This window comes from Heloderma suspectum, chromosome 1, assembly GCF_057233095.1.
Source record: "Heloderma suspectum isolate Gila_16-S chromosome 1, 16-S_ref, whole genome shotgun sequence".
Lineage (NCBI taxonomy): Eukaryota > Metazoa > Chordata > Lepidosauria > Squamata > Helodermatidae > Heloderma > Heloderma suspectum.
In genome coordinates, this window is record NC_139458.1 from 206,251,631 (window position 1) to 206,270,559 (window position 18,929).

Genomic DNA, 18,929 nt, shown 5'->3' on the forward strand with positions numbered 1-18,929 from the left:
TGCAAATTAAGTCTTTGATAAAGTTGCCAGATTAGCTATTCCAGAGATTAAAACCTTCTGCTGTGGCAAACTGCATTTTAAAAAATGAGATGGACACCTGTCAGTTAGAAATAAAGTGTGTGATACAGGTCACCCAATAAACTCCTGATATTAACATCATGATCTTTTGTTTCTTTTTGTTACTCCTGATGGCTTTGTATTATGACCTGGGAGCAACGCTTTCTCTCACAGTCTCTTGATCTGCCCAGCTCTCTTATACTCTGATTCCAGAGTATTTCATGGAACATTACATTAAGTAGAACAGTTCCTACCTCATTTTCCTATTTGTGCAGTTGAATCCTATCCATGTTTACTCAAGTAAGTCCCACTGTGTCCAACAGAGCTTACTCCCTAGTAAAGACTCAATCCTATCGGGATGCCTCCGAAATCGGACACTGATGAGCATCCTATGCAGAGTGGGAGGAATGCAGAGGCTCTGCATTTTTGCTAGTTGTTTTTTTTGCCCATCTAACTGGGGCTCTGCAGAGCAGGAGGAAGGAGGCTGGGGAGGCCAGAGGATTCTTCATAAGCCAACCTCCCCAGTCCCTTCTCCTCCCCACCCAGAGAACTGCCCCCTTTCCCTCCTCTCCGAGGTCACTTTTGCAAGCACAGAGAGGTAGCTGCTGTGGTTCCCTCCGTGCTGGCTGAGAGGTGGAGGAGGCAGGCAGCTCGGGTCTGAGGTTGGAGCGCTGTGACTGACCTCAGATCCAGGACTCCAAACTATCCTATGCCCCCCGCCCCCCAGACTCTGTCTAGGGGCCATAGGATTACTCCCTCCGTATGTTTAGGATTAACACTATTCTGTTCTTCCCCTTTCCCTAGCATTCTTCACCCTTTTCCCTCTACGTTTCTTCATGTTGGCATTTGCTACTTTAGCAAGTGGGAAAAAGTATTGTTTGAATTGCAGGTCCAATCTAAATTTCCTTAATTAGTTACCTATATAGGTCATCCCATCTCATGGTTGAAACTAGATGTGACAATAGTGGAGAAGTGTGGGTGCTGCTCGTTAGAGCAGTTCCACATCTCCTTCTCTTCTCTCTCTCTCCTAGTAATGTCTAGTGATATAAAAGTGCCATACTGTAAACAACCATGGCATGCATTTCTCACCCCTACTCTGCTGCATTTGTTTCTGCTCACGGGGGCAGGGACTGACATCCCATCACATGTTTTGTATTAGACATTACACAAAGGGAGAGAGAAAGAGATGAAGATCAGATATGAAACAGCGGTTCTCAACAGCAGCTACACATCATCTCCCATAATATTTTGTTCTGGCTTAGTAAGATTTGTTGATTTTTAAATCTCATGGAGTTAAATTCCTCTATCCCCAACTGTGGATAGAGGAATTACAGATAAAGGCAAGGAGACTAGCCCAAAAGTTACCCATTGATCTGGTTCGCAAGTCACAACAAGCCACCATGCATTATTTTACCCATGGGGCTTGTCATCGCACAACATCTGACATTTTAAAAACAGCCCATGGGTTGTTTTAGGGTTCTAGGTGGTTTGTTAAACATGCCAACAACCCATCCTGGCTGGATTCGCACGGCACGACAAGCTGCGGCGTGCCCCTGCTGCGTTTTGTATTTTAAAAATGCCAGCCGGTGTGCAACAACAAGCCCTGCAAGTAAATTAACCCACGGTGGCTTGTCATGATGTGTGAACAGGCCCACTGAGTCTGTGGCTAAGCTGGCTTTTGAAGCCAGGTCTCCCATTTTCAACTCCAACACTATCCACTGAGCCCCTCAGGCTAATTTCATATTATACAATGGAGCTGGTGACTGTAAATCCTTAAAATACTTGTTAGAAAGTATATCCCATTTAACTCAGCAGGGCTTCTCTCTGGCTAAGCACGTTTTGGCTTGGATAGCCAGCTTTATTTCCTTTCTTTTAAAATGTATATACATATGCATGCCAGAAGACAGCAATAGCTATTAGTTCTATTAAAAAACAGTTCCATTACAAAACTTAAAAGTGTATTTATTATCTACTAAAATCGTATTAGGTTGAAACTAGATGTGACATAATTTATTAATGGATAAAATACCATTGAGATGTCACAAAATGGATGCATATTTCACATGAATGTCAGTCTTCTAAGTAACAAAGAAGCTCAGTATTTTCAAGCACACCACAATTATGTGATGTTTTTCAAGCTTGTCCTATCAAAAAGTAATAAACTTTTAAAGCATATTTTTAGAGCCTTTAAAAAAAAAAACTCTCCCAAAAATATGAATAAAATGCACAGTAGTACAATATAGATGTTCCAAGACTAAAACCATTTACTGGCTATAAAGTGTTGCAGCTAATATATGAATTAGTTATTTAGGTCATCTCAATGCTGCTTAATTTAATATTTGTGCAGTTGTTCAGTTTTAACAATACTTACAAGTTTTTATAGAACCACAGCCAATATATTCAAAGTATCACTATGCCACACTTGTAGGTTTGCATTGTACATTAGACGTGTAAAAACATTTTTTGGGTAGTTAAGAATATCTATGTAGGCTTCAGGTAAGCATGTATCTAGACCATTTCCTGGCATCAGAGACCTGTCTGTTTTTGATTACGGAAAAGTCCCATGCATACAGATGGTGCTGTATGGGTAATAAATAATAATAAAAGATGTCTGCACAAAACCTGAAACTATCTGCTTTAAAACTTCAAGACCATTCTATAATAAATTATGCAAATTAAGTTAATACACTTGCTAAATTTTCCAAAGAGCTTTCTGTGGGAAACAATGTATGTGACTGCAGGACTGACAGGGGATGAATAACAGAAGGGAAGAATAAACAAGACAACTGATTGTGACACACGTTTTGGGGGAAGTGCCCCTCTGAGGTGAGGAGGGTTCTTAAAAAAAAATCATATTGGAGCCTTGGCTCTCAACCACATGGAAGTACTTAGTACAGACACATCCTGGCACCTGATAGCTAGTAGAAACGTCAATCTGCTACCTTTAATAGCCATGTATTTTTAAACTTTTCTCCGCCACCATGGTGGCTAGAAACAGAATCATTAAAAAAAGTGAGTTGCTCAGGATTCAGTCGCCTAATTCAAAGCCAAACAATTTCACCATTAACTTAGGTCAGTAGTGGCTGCTCTGGGTTATTCCTTGTCTCTGGATATCTTTCCCCCAGTCTGGCCTAGCATGGGGAGGGAGGCAAGTGTGCACATCTCCTACCTGACATGCTGGCCCTGCCTCCACTGTTCACACATACATACTTGAATAGAACATCTGAAAGCAGCCTACACGCATGAAGTTCAACACGCATAGGCTACCACATGTTGGGCTGGACTGGGAAAGTATCATCCAATCCAGTCCCCTGTATCCCCAAGAGGCTGCAGCATTGGTCTTACATCCGGAAACCTGGATTCAAAACCCCATCAGCCATGGATGGCCATGGAGTCATGGTTTCTAAGCCTAATTCATCTCACAGGATGGTTGTGAGACTACACCACTCTAAATTTGTCTATTACATTGAAGTTTGTTTTTCTAAGGAGATTGAAGCGCTAATAAAATTTCCACAATCTAGAATGGGAAGGCTCCTCACTGAGGTAAAGTAGTGGAGAATGATCTTTGGGTAGCTTTTGAGGTTGGTTATCCCCTTTGCCAATAGTTAATTTCCCAATTTTGTTATTATGGATTAACTGTTAGCATAGCTATGCTATTTTGATCAATTGGTATTAGGGATGTGTGAGGAATTCGATTTTTGTGAATTCCTACAAGAAATGTCCTGATCCACACCTCACAGACCAACATGCAGATTAGAATTTAGCTGCCCTTCTCTGCATGTTGTACTGCAGTTCCCGTAGTTTAAATATATCAAAATATGCTTTTAAATAGGTATTTTGAGGATATTTTTAAAATACACAAAGTAATATAGGAATGGAATTCTAAGTAAAAATATTCAAAGGTGACATGGCTCAGAAATAGCCAGTTTCGCTCTTCCCTATTTGGTACTTTCTATTTTTGTTTGTTTGTTTTACAACCCAGGCTCTACACCTCAAGGTGACCCTCTGAGCGAAGTCATTGTAATATTTAAGAGCCAGAAAGACTCTGCTTTTTTTTTTGGTAAAAGAAGCACATTTAATTCCTTCATCACACTCTCCCAAAGCCAACATTGACTGTATTTCATTTGCATTTGCTTTCTCTCAGAGCCAAAACCTGGGAAATTATATGCTCTGAAAGAATGTAAGAGATTGAAAATCAGAAGGGGGTTGGGAAGAATAATCACTTCCAGAGGCCAATTAAAAAGCATTGCAGAAAGACATATATTTTACCTACTCTCAACCCACAGAAAGCCATTTTACCACTCCGAGAGCCTTCCACATATCATTTGGCATCAATCTATATCTCATACTTATTCCTTTATAATGACAGCTTACAAAAAACCAATACAGTTCAGTGATGTTCATCTTCAAATTAACATCACTGCAAATGATCTCAGTTTCTATTTCTGATTAATGAATGTTCAAAGGAATTAGCACAGACAGGAATGAATGCATTGGGGAAAGGCTATTTTTGGTATAGTAAAAGCAGACAGGAATGACTGACACTCATTTATCCATAAATACATGGGTCTATCACTCAAATGTTTTATGAATGGGTGACTGCAGATAGAGATGGATGGGATTCAAGCGTCTGCATCATTCCTTTTTGTTTTGTGACATGTTATTTAAGATGGTGCAACTGCCTCATTTACTTCCCAGACTACATGATGTTCAGTAGACAAAGTCTTATCAACAGGTTTTATTCTAGAAAGGAAGTACCATGAGAACAAAAGGTGGCTATAACTTGTGAAACTGTACCAAAGGCAACAGCTGTAATTTTATTTATTGTTTTATTAGCTATTATTTATATATTGCCCTTTTAATCAAAGGCCGCCAAGGCAGTAAACAACCAATTTAAAATAAAATAATAAAGCCATAAAGACAGGAAACCATTAAAGACATTACATTTTTAAAAATGGGGAGGGCAATCCTATGGCCACTAGACACTGTCTAGAGGGCCACAGGATTTTTCAATTTCTGGGAACCAAGCTCAGAGCCAGGGGTCCGAGCTCGGTTCCCAGAAACCGCACTCCCTGTCCCCGCCCCCTTGTAGCTGGTGCAGGTTTTCCCTGTCTCCACATTCAGAAACAGAGTGCAAAGAGAGTGAAAAGGAGGCAGTCCCAGGGGCAGGGAGGGGAGGAGACCACAGAAGCCTCTTTATAAGGCTTTCTATGTGCCGCGCAGCCTCCCCCGCTACTGCTCCAAAGTCCCCAGCTAGAAGTATGAAATTGTGTGTCTAGCCAAAAATGCAGGACAGCTGGAGCACAGAGGAGAGGATCATCTCCGTGCTCTAGCTGCCCTGCATAGGATAGTTGCCAGCCTCCAAGTTCAGAGGATGACTCTAGCTACATAGGATTGGGCCCTAAAAGGCTAGGTTACAGAGATGTATCTTAATACCTTTTCGGAAAGCCAAAAAAGTAAGGGCCAATCATAATTCTGGAGGGAGTGCATTCCACAGTTTGGGAGCAACACAGGAGAAAGACATTTCCTGCGTGCCTCTCCCACAGATCTTAATAACTGGACGGGTTCATAACGAGACAGGGCCTTTGACTGCCAGGACCTAAGCCATCTTGAATTGAGCCTGGAAAACAAATGGCAACCAATGCAGGTCTTTCAATATTGGTGTAATATAATCTCAATACTGTTAGCAGCCTAGCTGCTGCATTTTGCACCAACTGAAGCATCCAGATACTCTTCAAGGTTAGCCCTACGTAGAGCACATTGCAATAATCTAAGTGGGATGTAACTAAGACATAGATAACTACTGCCAAATCAGACTGACTCAGGGAAGGATGCAGCAGGCACACTAAATGTAATTGTGCAAATGCACTCCTTGCACCACCACCACCACCTGAAGATCCAGGGACAGCGTGGGTTCAAGAAGCATTCCCAAGCTACAGGCCTGAACTTTCAGATGGAGAGCAAACCCTTCCAAAACAGGTTGAAGTCCAATCCCTGAGTCAAGCTTTCTACTGACCAACAGTATCTCCGCCTTTTCTAGATTTCAACTGAGTTTGTTTACCCTCATCCAGCCCATTATGGAACCCAGACAACATTCAAAAGTGTCACCTGCTTCCTTCGTATTAGGTAACAAGGAGTAACAGAGCTGGGTGTCATCAGCATATTGGTGGACATCAACCAAAACTCCAAATAACTTCTCTCCTGTGTTTTCATGTAGGTATTAAATGGGGGGGGGGGGGAGATAGAACCCTGTGGGACATAAGAGGCCAAAAGCTGTGGAGTCACAGCACCACCTTCTGGACATGACCCAATAGAAAAGACCAGAACCACTACTAAATGGTACCCCCAAGGTCCTGCCCCACCAGGCGGTCCAAAAGGACACCATAGTTGATGGTTTCAAAAGCTGCTGAGAGGTCTAGGAGAACTAATATGGTCATGCTCCCCCCACCCAGTTCCAAGCATAGGTCATCCACTAAGATGACCAAAGCAGTCTCAGTCCCATATCCCAGCTGAAACCATGATTGAAATGGGTCTAGATAATCTGTATCATCTAGATGTGTCTGGAGTTATAACACTATCAACTTCTCGATTACCTTGGCCAAAAATGAGACATTCGGGGCTGGCCTGTAATGAGTCAAATCTCCTGGTTCATGGGAAGGTTTCTTTAATAAAGATCTTATTACTGCCTCTTTTAAGCAGAGTTTTGTCTCCATCAGTGTTCTAGCCATCAGCTTAATTTCATTAGTTTCATTGCCCTCAGCTTAATCCCTTTAAATATCATTGCTTCCCCTACTGAGAGGCAGAAAAACATAAGACACACATTGCAGGATACAAGGATGCTTCTGGAAAAGAAACTGTAGCATGGAATTTATTTTTCTTCTTCTTAATGAAGCTTATTATTCAGCTATTCTCACAGATAGCAATGCGCTCACCACATTTATTGTTATGGGGGACTTCAACATATGTCAGTGCATGAAGGCAGATTCAGGACATCTTCGCCCCAATGACAACCATCTTATCTAACAACTACTCCACCATGTGTTGGACCTGACACTGGACTGTACTAGCTCATAAACAGATACTCTCCCTCTATGACAAGGATTGCTGGAAAAACACAGGTGTCGTAGTCCAACTATTGTTCTGACAAAAATGACTCTTCCGTGTGCCCTTTAAGGTAATGGCCCACAATGGTTGGTCCATCCTCGGAGTGCCATGAAGATGAATGGCTTTAAGAACCCTCCAGGGAAAACAAGCACCTCACTTTGGCAGCTGATCTGTCAACAACGCTGTCAAACTATGGAAGCAGATATTGACATGGCCATCAACAGAGTTGGCCCCAAGCATTTCTGCTCATCACATCATCAGTGCCCATCCCACAGGCCTCAACATTTGTATTCCAAAAAATGTTCCACATTTTCATGCTGATTAATCTGCCATTTATCTCCCCTTTCCAAACTTTACTTTATACCTCTTGAATATGAGGCTGCCCTGACAGTTCTGGTACAGTGTGATACTGAAACTGCTTATACCTCTCTTCCTCATCCCTATCCCTAAAAAAAAGTGTAACGTTGCCCAGATCTCAAAAGACAATTGTAACTATTCTGTAGAATTAAGAGCATTACACATTGTGTTCAGAAGTTTCTCTTGCAATGCAAGATCTCAACAGCGTTACAGCCTACTCACCAGTTCTAGACATTGTTTGTGTCCATAAGCAGCAGCATAGTGCACAGTATTGTATCCATCTCTGTCCTGGATTGATGGATTGGCTTCGTTTTGAAGAAGAAATTCTAGACACCTGTGGATTATTTATAAATATAAATGCAAAGTTATACCATCTGACTGTGCAGGATGACTGATGCCAAGATAAAAAGGTACTGGAATATAAAGGTCCTTTAATACTAGCTTTTCCACTGTGTACTTAACAGAATCTTACACTTGTTACATGTAGGCCTTTTCCACCACATTCCGTTAGGCTTTGGGCAGAAGTAACCAATGATCTGGACGTAATGTGCTTGCTGTAAGATTCCATTCAGATTCAACTAGCCACTCTTCCTTCTCTAGATTCTAGAACCTATTTCTATAGAAAAGCAAACTGCAAATATTTTATTGTCTTGTTATTTGGGGGGCAACCCTGATTTGAATTATATTCTTCTCAAGTGAGGTTTCCAATCTGCAACAAAGAAAAGCCATGAGCTCTACAGCCAAAGAGGACTCTCAGGCCTCAAATTACTGGGTAGCAAAGGAGATGTGTTTCAGTGATAGAAGAAGCAGCATCTTCTGAAATTCTCTCTGTTGTGCAGCTATTCAAAGGAAAGAAAGTATTCCAGACAACGGTGGCCAGAACATCAGTGCCATTTCAGCTATAATCTCAAATATTGCTTTTGCCTTTATGCCAACTGCTTTCCCCATGTTACTGGTTTAAGCTCCTTAAGAAGGCGGTATGACATTTCCCTTGCTGCTACTTTTCATACATATCCTACCTCACTGCTGATTGATATGAAAGCAACTGTTACAACAACAAAATCATGACACAATAAAGACCAACTGTGAATATGAAATGTGTGAAGGACAGGTATTCCTTGTAGCATATTATCACAATGCATTTGACTTAAAGACAAGAGGACATCACGTTCAAGATGTACTGAAACACCACAGCAGCAGCTAACACGGAAACAGAAATATTAAAAAGACATATGTGCGTGCACGCGCGCGCACACACACACACACACACACACACCAAAAGACCAGAATCCTCAGGTTAGTGCTTCATAGTCTCATCTGTTGTATGCAGCAGCACAGTGAGTGAGCAAAAACTAAGGAACGCACATCATTGCAACCCACAGAAGCAGAAGCATTATACAGAAATGGAGTCAAACTGCTATACTGACACCAAACTTACAATGCAGCTTCTTTTTCCTTCATTTCATTGGCTCTTTCAAGTTCTTCAGCATTTTCATGGGAGTTACCCAAAATATTCTTTCTTCTTAACATAAGGGACAGAAAAACGCAACTCATTTTGAGAACGAACACTTCAGAGGTTCTCTGGCATAAGCTGCCACCCATCATTTTCACTTCAAATGACACATTCCTGGTGAGTGCTACCAGGAAACATCTTTTTAATAAATGTTTGATTGACTGACACATAGACAAGAGCCACGTCAAGCTTCCAGAAATGCAAAGAATTGCCACTTGGGATCAGCTCCTCATTCTACACCACAGCATCAAAATAAGCTGCAACGTTTTGAGGTCACTTTCTGGTGCTTAGGCTCATTTTTGTTAGCTGAGACCCTTTAACATGTCCAAGCAATATCCCTCATCATTTCACAGCCTCTGCCTGAGGGCTTGTTCACTATCTGCATGGTTTCATCAGTGGAAGTTTCCAAGTGAAGCCCACAGGCACACACTTAGCTTGTGGAGGAAGTAGCAGGCAGATCTACTAACGCACTTCTACCAGATTACACACAGATACAGCAATTCTCTCCGTTCTGGTGGCTCCCCCAAAAGTCTGATGCCATCATATCTTCCTCAGTATGGGTGCAATATGGACTGAAACACTACTTTCAGTGGCAGGTCTGCATAGATCAACTAGGCCTTGAAGGTAGCTTCTCATGCTGCGTTTTGTTCTGTGATAAATATGCTTGCATACAAAATGCACTCATATCATGTTAGTTATGAAGAACATATGGATGTGTCAATTTCCACTTTGCCCTCCAAGAATACAACCATGTGATGACTGGAAAAGGACCAGGCACAGCATTCACATCCATGTGTTTTAATTTATATGTGCATGAGTCCTTCAGGAAGAAACCATATGCATGTTTTTTGTACTATGGAATCCATACCCAAGTACAAAATATGGCCTGAGGAGTCTTCTTAAGGAGACACATGATCTCTCAGCCATTCAACTGACCTGTTTATTTCTGTTGCCTCAAAGTATCATAACTATTCTTCCTCTTATGTAAAGTTCTAGTCTTTAGCACTGCCCAAATAACTTGGCACAACCTCACAGAATCTATAACAAAGTAATAATATGCAGGCCCAACTACTGGTGCAGGATATGTCCATATCATCATTACTTATTTCATCAACATGTCCATAAAGGAAAAGAATGTCTCAATTATTGTTTCCTTTGTCATAGTGCAGATATTGCTGCCATGTTGGTCCCAGAGGAAGATCTGGATTGCACAATTGTTTCCGCATTGGCAGCTAATATTTCAGATAGACACCTTGTGCAAGTGGTTTGCATGGGGGCTTTTGGGGGATGAACATTATAATTCTGAGCTTTGCTAAAGGCATAGAGATAGGAGGACAATGGAGCACTTTGTCAAATCACTTATAAAAATGAGGTCCATACAGTTATCTGGCTGAAGGCATCTGCAACAAAATCATCTTGCACATGCAGTGGAATAGGAGGAAGAAACAGAGGGAAATGCAGGTCAAAATTAAACATTTACACTTTAGAATAGGAGGAAAATACCCTAACAGTTTTGTGTGCAAACCTCACTCTACCTTGCTTTCCCCTACCAAAACACTGAGGAAGAATACTGAAGAACTTTGACACTAATGCTTGAGTTTTGCTTCCCCCCACCCCATTTCCTTCCTCCCAATTCATTTAGTATTGTGACTTTTAGATTGTAAACCTCTCTCTCAATCTCTCTCTCTCTCTCTCCCTCTTCCTCTCTCTCTCTCTCACACACACACACACACACACTTTCTGCAATGCAAGCACAAATTGGGATTTACTACCTTTAAGACAGCAGCATTATGCTCCGCTATGGTACAAAAAAGGGCAATGAGACTGAATCCTGAGACATGAAAAGATTCTGTGTTTTTCTATAAGATGTCTATTTATGATACCCTACTAAACTTAAGGGACTGTGGTGGCTTAGTGGTTAAGACACTGAACTGCAGACCGGAAGGTCGGCAGGACAGCAGTTCGAGACCCGAGTGCTGCGTGACCGAGTGAGCTCCCATCTGCAGTCCCAGCTCCTGCCAACCTAGCAGTTCGAAAGCAAGACATTGCAAGTAGATAAATAGGTACCGCTTCGGCGGGAAAGGTAACAGCGTTCCGTGCACCTCGGTGTTCAGTCATGCCGGCCACATGACCACAGAAGCGTCTTCGGACAGCGCTGGCTCTTCGGCTTAGAAACGGGGATGAGCACCACCCCCTAGAGTCGGACACGACTGGCTGGGGACACCTTTACCTTTACTAAACTTTTAACACTGCCTTGGGATGCTAGGGCTATGGGCGTATTATTGTTAAGACTATCTGCTTGTTAACGTATTACATTATTCACTCACCTTGTTGACTATATAAGCTCATTATAGCTACTTCCTGTTTTTCTTCCAACTCAAGAGAGAGGCCCTTTATAAATCAATTTAAGCTTGCTACCACCAGTTGGACCAACCAAAAAAGTATTACTATACTCTCTCATTAATGTTACACCATTATTTAAATCCAAATGTTTTACAGAGACACTGTAGTCTACTTAAATTCCTATCAAATTGGTTTGTTCATTTCTAATTGCAGCGTGTGCCCAAAAGATTACGAGTGGTTTAACATATTTGAAAATTTCTAAATGGCCAGTCATGGCTTCATGGTATATGTATACACGGCGATTCACAATATAGAACAGCCAAATGTTACTATCTAAATGCAGGTGGCATTTTAACTGATACCTAGAAGTGTATTCCAAGTAGAAAGTTTGCAACCTATGACACAGCCTCAACACTTTGCTTGATGCACCATTAACAGCAACATGACATACATCCTGATATTTTGTTTGAAATATAATAGAACTGCAAACATCATGGATACTTCAGACAATGTTTCATTACATTTCATAGTTACACAGAATGATTGAAATATAATTAATTTAGTATTATTATCTTAAATCATGGATGGTTATGTCTCAAGCTGTTGCTAATAAGTAGTGCCACCTTTATTATACAGGCTGTTCTCTCTTCCCTTTTGAAGGTGTTTTGTGTTATAAAATAAAATATATTTCCCTCCCCAAGACCACTGTTTGGAGAACAGAGTGACTCCTAGAAATATAGAAGCTGATCATTCCTATCATAAATCAACCACTTCATCAGGAGTTTCATTAACTGGGGCAAGAAATACCATGGTATTTTGTATTGGTTGCAATTTTTGTGCTAGCCAAGGTACTCCGGACCCATGCATGACTTTAGTACCAAGAAATCAGAGGATCTTTTTTTTGGGGGGGGGGGGGCACTAAGTAATTCATCCTAACATCCTGTCCTCAGGCACAAAAACACTTTTCACTGAAATCTTCCTCAACTACCTTTATAAATTGGGAAGCTTCTGGCTGACCACTGCTCGAAACAGAACCCTGGACAAGTTGGGCCATGGTCTGATCCAGCAAGGCAATTTTCATGATATTAATGTTTTACCTATATCTAGTTCAGCTACCCATGGGAGACCTCTCCGCAGTCCCTTCCATTTCAACTCTATGGTAGTTCACACCACTAGCAGCAAGGCTGTTCTACCAGAATCTTTCCTCAGAGTTGAGGATGTCCTTTCTTGCCCTCAGAACAGAATGGAATAAAAAGGGATGTGGAGTTTATAGCTCTTAAAATATGAATCATTCCGTTTCATTAGCAGAAATCTTGACTTCAGTCCAGAAGCATTTCCTCACAGTTAACTGGTTCCCTAGTTCCAGTGTCCAAGCCTGCAGTGTCCGAAGGTACTGGGTTGGATGCAGACTTGCGCCCAGCGGAGTTCTGCTGGTGCTGGATGAAGGGGGGTGAGCCGTGAATTTCTCTAAGCCCTCCTTTCCTCTGCAGTCCCTAGCAGCACCTCCCATGCTATTCCAGGGCTGAATAATGGGGGCTGAAGGGAGAACCAGATAATATTGCTACCCTGCTCCCGTCCTCCAGTCGGAAACCTCCACTGGATCCTGGTTCATTCTACAAACAGAAGAAGCCCTTCTATTCACAGATGGGCAAGTTTGGATCCAACCCACAGTAAATAAATCAGGTCAGTAGGAATGTGAAGCCTATGATGTCCATTTTTTAAAAGGCAGAAATGATAAAAGAAAACGTTGAGCATTTCTGACTTTCAACTATTTATTTATTGCATTTATATCCCGCCTTTTTTCCTCTTGCAAGGAACCCAAGGCGGCTTACATGATCCTCCTTCTCTCCATTTTATCCAAAAGGCATAGTCTTAGATTCTAAGCACCAAGGAATGCTGTTTATGGCCCCAGCAAATTCTGTAGCTGGTAAGATCATTGGGAGATTTCTACATGAGGCTTTTAACCCGCACATTTACTGAGGCTTCCGCTTCAAGATTCTTTGCAGGATTAAGATCAGCTCCTTTACACGTGTTTCCCACCCCCCCAGGGTTTTTCTTTCTGTCTTCCTACATGTTTCATTATACAACCACTAGATGGTGCTGTGGTATAGCATAATTGTACAATTACGCAAAAGTCTCATTCTGCCATTTCTAAATAATACCACACTTTCCTCAATCTAAAAAAAGCCAGGGCAATGGTTGCAAAGAGTGGGAGAAGCAATGGAGGATGGCAACATTGTATAAAGAACCCACAAACTACCATGAGTGAGCAATCACGAACACACAATAAAAGCCTTGTGTAGAAAGGCTCTGGGACAGCAGAGAACACCTGAACCATACCATTCACCCAATTACTACAGTGGAATAGCCCAGTTAACTGAGATAAAAACTCTGCCACAATATACTTTAAAGATCATTTAATAATATTTTTGTTCATAAACACCTGACTGAAAAAGGTGACTGGGTCCAGTTTATAAAGGCCCCCATCACACATTACCATTACAGCTACGCAGTAAAGATTTTACGTGTGCAAGCACAGCTGTAATCAGATGCATGTGTCAAAAAGATGCATGTGCCAGGAGAGCTGTGAATGGATGCAGCTGTCTGTAATATGTACAAGTGGCGCCAATATACATATTTGCTACTATGCAATATATGAAGGAACCCATAAAGGGCACAAATCTATCATTTTCCTTTCTTTTCCCCCTATAAAAATCTGTTCTGTCTTACCATCACGGAAATAAGTCCCATCCCAATCTGAGGTATGTGTTTTTCATATATTTCATATATTCACATTCTAAGAACCAATTAAGATAGATGGATAGATGAAGAATTCATTCAATGGCACAGCTTTCAAGAATATCTTTGCTGGAGACCTTATGCACAGGAACATCCTCAGCTGCATTGGAGTCTTCAGCAAACTAGGTGTAAGGTACCATGTTATGATGACATGAGCATTACAGGCAGAGAGATAATGATCAAATCCTCTGATATGATACAGCATGGCAGCCTACAAAGGTAGAAATTCATCCCAGCTATGACTAAGTATTATGTGGAAAAGGAAGAGGAATAGTTATCATCACTGGATAGTGAGATTTGATAAAGAGTACCGGGGAATATTTTAATTTCACCATAGCGCAAGCTCCTGCCGAATCCTGCTACCGTCTGTTGAAATGAAAAATACAGTACGTCCCTATATGACAGAGTATTCTGATGCAGACAGTTTAATTTGATACTTCTAAGTCTCCAGGTATGACAGCCAACACTGACAGACCTTGATTGTCCAGTGACTGAATAATCTTTGTGCCATCAATCTGGATTAGCCTAAGGGGGTGGCAGGTGTCGCTCAGTGATAGAGTGCATACTTTGGAGGCAAAAAGGTCACAGGTTCAATCCCTGGCATTTCCAGGTAGGGTGGGCTGGAAAAACTGCTGCTCTCCAAAACCTTGGAGAGCAACTGCCAGTCAGAGAAGACAAACTGAGGAAGACAGACCAGTAGTCTGACTCAGGGGCCATTCAGACAACACACTAACCCACACTCAGTGGTTGACTGTGGGTTGTTGTTGATCCATGGGTTAGCATGTTGTCTGAATGTCCACAGGGTGGCTTCTTAACCATGCAGTATGGCTTGTTAACCATTCTGAACAACCCAACAACAAACCATGGGTTCTCAAGGTGGCTTATTCGAGAAAAGAAGCCACACTGTACGGTTAATAAGCCACCCTGCGGACAGTCAGACAACATGCTAACCCATGGTTCAACAAACAACTCATGGTTCAACAACAACCCACACTCAGCCACTGAGTGTGGGTTAGCATGTTGTCTGAACAGCAGTAAGGCAGTTGCTTATGCTCCTAGACACCCTCTCGTTATCCATTTCTGTCCTCCTTTTCAGAAAAGCAGCAACGTATGGGAACTCCACCTACACTTTTATATTTGGGTGAAACTGAGTAGGCCCTTTACTGTGTGAGGGATCCAGATATGCTCCTGTATGAACGGAAGGACTTCTTCTGTTCACAGAGGGAACTGGGACATGGTGGAGGTTTCCTACTGGAGGATGGGGGGGGGATCCTTCTCCCTCAACTGCCACTACCAGCAGCCATTCCAGCAGGCTGCACAGAGGGAGATGAGAGTGGAAGCAGGACCATTCCACGAGCCCTGGAAAAAGGATACTTGATTTTTTCCTCTTCCCTTCCCATCCCTTTTTCATTGTGTGTCGTAGATTTTTAGATTGCAAGCCTTCAGGCAGGGATCATCTTGTTTTACTGGTTGCATGTAAGCCACCCTGGGAGACCTTCTAGCTGAGGAGCAGGATAAAAATACTTTAAAATAAGTGAGTAATTTTGCCAATTCCCCTTTCCCCTCACAGCCCACAAGTGCCACCTCCCTATTACAGAGGGTTTTCCAAACCTCCAGAGAAGCTTTTCAGAGGGCACAGGGGGTTGCAGTGGGAAGGAGGAATCATGAAAATTGCCAACCTGACTGCTCCCTCCAATGGAACTTCACAAAGCACAAGTCTGGATCCAACCCAGTGCATTTCTCCAGTAACAGGAGTCACTCTTGTTTCAGTCTACATGGGAAATGTCCTGTATAAATTAGTATTTAAGCATCTGGCTTTCCTAACATGCTTACGAAATCCAAAATGGTTCTAGCTTAAATGTTTACATACCACACACAACACTGTGAGACACTACCCTTGAGAGAGAATAAAAATATGGAGAAAAGGTATGAGGAACAGTCCAAGCTGGTACATTTGTGTTGTATCAGCAACCTGAAAGAAACGATGCAGCTGCACAGCTGCCTCAATATGCAGGAGGGGACAGATATTCAAAGCAATTCCAGTCTATATAAAGAGAAAAGGAATACTTTTGGTTCTGGGAGTACTTTTGCTTAAATGAGAGTGTTGCATAAAGAGAATAGAAATGACAGTGGCTTAGCAATGAAGTAGGAACTAGGAATACAAATAGGCTTGTTTACTTTCTGTCCATGTCTGAGGCAGCAGCATAGTGTAAAGCCGTTCGTCCCCAGTCATCTGTTTCATTAATATTGGCCCCTGTGGTCACCAGCGTCTCCATACATTGGAAATGACAATTTGCAGCTGCATAGTGCAAAGGTGTCCTGAAAAATAAATAGAACCATATTAGCTCAGACACGACTTGAGTAACGGCATGCATTACATTAACTGCTCCTGACAGCAACATCACTATAGGGAGAACCCATTTCAAGGTAACAATAGCAGCAATTTAACTAATGCAGAACATATTCTTCCTCCTGCTGTGAAGGTTAGAAATAGGCAGGTGGGAAATGCAAGCGGGGGGGGGGGGGAGAAATGAACGAAAGGATGTAGGTTGTTACTCAACAAAAAGAAGAAACCACAAAAACGAAGGAAAATAACAGAGAAAAATATTAACTACAGTCTGATGTGAAGAGAAACTCCACTGAGAAAGTTCCTCGAGCTGCTGCTGTCACCACAGTCAGAAGAGAACTGAGCTGGAAGGTGCTCATCCATCCCTCAATGCATGCAGAAGTTGTGCAAATAGTAATTTTAAGAAAAACTCTCGAGGGGTAGAAGTAACAGTTCCCTGGCTAGAACTCTAGAATGTCCCTGGGATTGGCTTAGGGTAGGTGGTGAACTTATATGGGGGACTAGACAGACACAACATAGAAGAAGACTCATTTTTTTTAATAAAGCTCAAACCCTGAGCTGCCTAAATAAGGACAGAGACTTAGGCATTTTCCCACCAGGGATGCTTCCAGATGGAAGGCTCCTAGGACTACCAACCAACAAGCATTGTGCAGCTATGTCTTTTCCTCCTCAATGGATTTTTTGTGGAAAGAAAAAGGACTGAAGAATGGTGGGAAAACTACATAGTTTGGGGGGTGGGGAAACGAACATTCTGCAAATGAGGCAAGGCAATTGCACAATAAAAGCCTTGTCTGGAAACACCCTAAGACTTGTGAAAAGTATCTTCCATCCAAGAGCACATATGGTTACGAAAAGCACTAGAGCCAGTCTACTCGACAATGAAAAAAGTTGGCACGCTGAGGCAGTTTACAGCAAAATAAACCTAGAGCCCAAGGATCCAAACTGCATTTTAACAGGAGAAAGAATAAGCCATGGGTTGTTGCTTTTTTTAAAAGGGAAAGAACAAAAATATATTTAATGTAGTTTGCACCTGTCTTTTTTGGCACTGCACTTCAGGCAGCAATATACTACAGCGAATGCCTATTTCCTATCCAGAGATATAAGGAAGGAATAGCCCCATAGCGAAGTACAGCAATTGTTACCATTTGTCCCCAAAGCTTACAGTTTGCACTCATTCTCTCACACTTCGGTTTGTTAAAATGTTTCTTTATTTATTTGATTTATACCTCGCCTTTCTACCAAAAAATGGCACTCAAGGCCAATAATAATTTCATAATTTAAAACCTCAAACGAGAGAGAGAGAGAGCAAGAGAGAGAGAGAGATCAACCCAGCCCTATGAAACTGGGCCAAAACTAGTCAGTCAGGGCTGATTTGGGATCTGGAGGCAGAACATTTCTGTGTGGCATTCTAGATCTGGGCAGAAACTTGTTGGCAATACATACTGTATTTTGTGGGTTTCAGGGATGGAGGTTTGGCAGCCAAAGATGAAGTCCCTTTATCTTGGTCTGTTACACTCCTGTATCATGAGGCTGATACCTTGTCTTTCAACCAAATTTTTAAAAGTTTCATAAAGTTACAAACCTTCCATATTTGTCCTTTTTATTAAAATCTGCTCCACTGCTCTGCAAGAGTTTCACACAATCAACATTACTGAAAAGACAAACAAAGAAAAGAAAGCATGAATAAAATGAAATAGTGACTTCATGTTGATGAAAAAAAGTTCCACAGTTAACCATTCAGGAAGAACCAACTAGAACATGCGATAAGAGCAAAGCTCAATTAATTGAGAGACCAGCTTGTAAACATATCTTCTTTACATATAGATAACCTTGGAACATCTTCTGGATCAGTCAGCATGAATCGCTGTAAGCCAGAAAGCCCCTTTCTGTATGTACAAGAGCTTGTATTTGTAAACCCTATCAGGGTTTCAGGTGACAGCTAGCAATTGGAAAAAGAAGAGACTCAGAAACCCCATTCTCATGTGGAGCTCAATACTCAGCCTTCTGATTTACAGGCAGTATGAATGTAACCAAGACATTTCCAAGGAAACCATTCTGTTAAAGCTTCCCACATTAAGATTAGAATATTAAAAAAATGAAAAAGAAACCCATAAGGACTGTTCAAGGGTAGGAAATATTGGCTCATAATGAGAATACATTTCTGGATTTCAGTTCATTCCTTCTTGTGGGTTTCCCACAGGCAGCTGTTTAGCCACTGTGTGAACAGAATGCGGGACTAGATGGGCCCTTGGTCTGATCCAGCATGGCTCATATGTTCTTATGGAAGCATAGGACAATATTAAACATATATTTCTCGCTCAGCAGAGTATGCTTAAGCTTTAAACACTTAAATGGAGCCCAAGTCCCACATTCAAAGTATGATCTGCTTAAAAGCTTTTACACCTCTGC

The 18,929-nt window shown here is 41.7% G+C and overlaps 1 protein-coding gene across 6 annotated transcripts in view; it reads right to left on the minus strand.

Moving 5' to 3' along the window:
- Nucleotides 1-18,929, minus strand: part of ANKRD44 (ankyrin repeat domain 44) — a 189,974-nt gene that overhangs the window by 38,348 nt on the left and 132,697 nt on the right. For all 6 annotated transcript variants that reach the window (XM_084816647.1, XM_084816619.1, XM_084816628.1 and 3 more), the window contains 4 exons: nt 18,103-18,171; nt 16,352-16,492; nt 8,957-9,040; nt 7,741-7,852 (listed from right to left, as the gene is read on the minus strand). In XM_084816647.1, the coding sequence (XP_084672773.1) occupies nt 7,741-7,852; nt 8,957-9,040; nt 16,352-16,492; nt 18,103-18,171 (406 nt within the window). The remainder of the gene's footprint in view (nt 1-7,740; nt 7,853-8,956; nt 9,041-16,351; nt 16,493-18,102; nt 18,172-18,929) is intronic.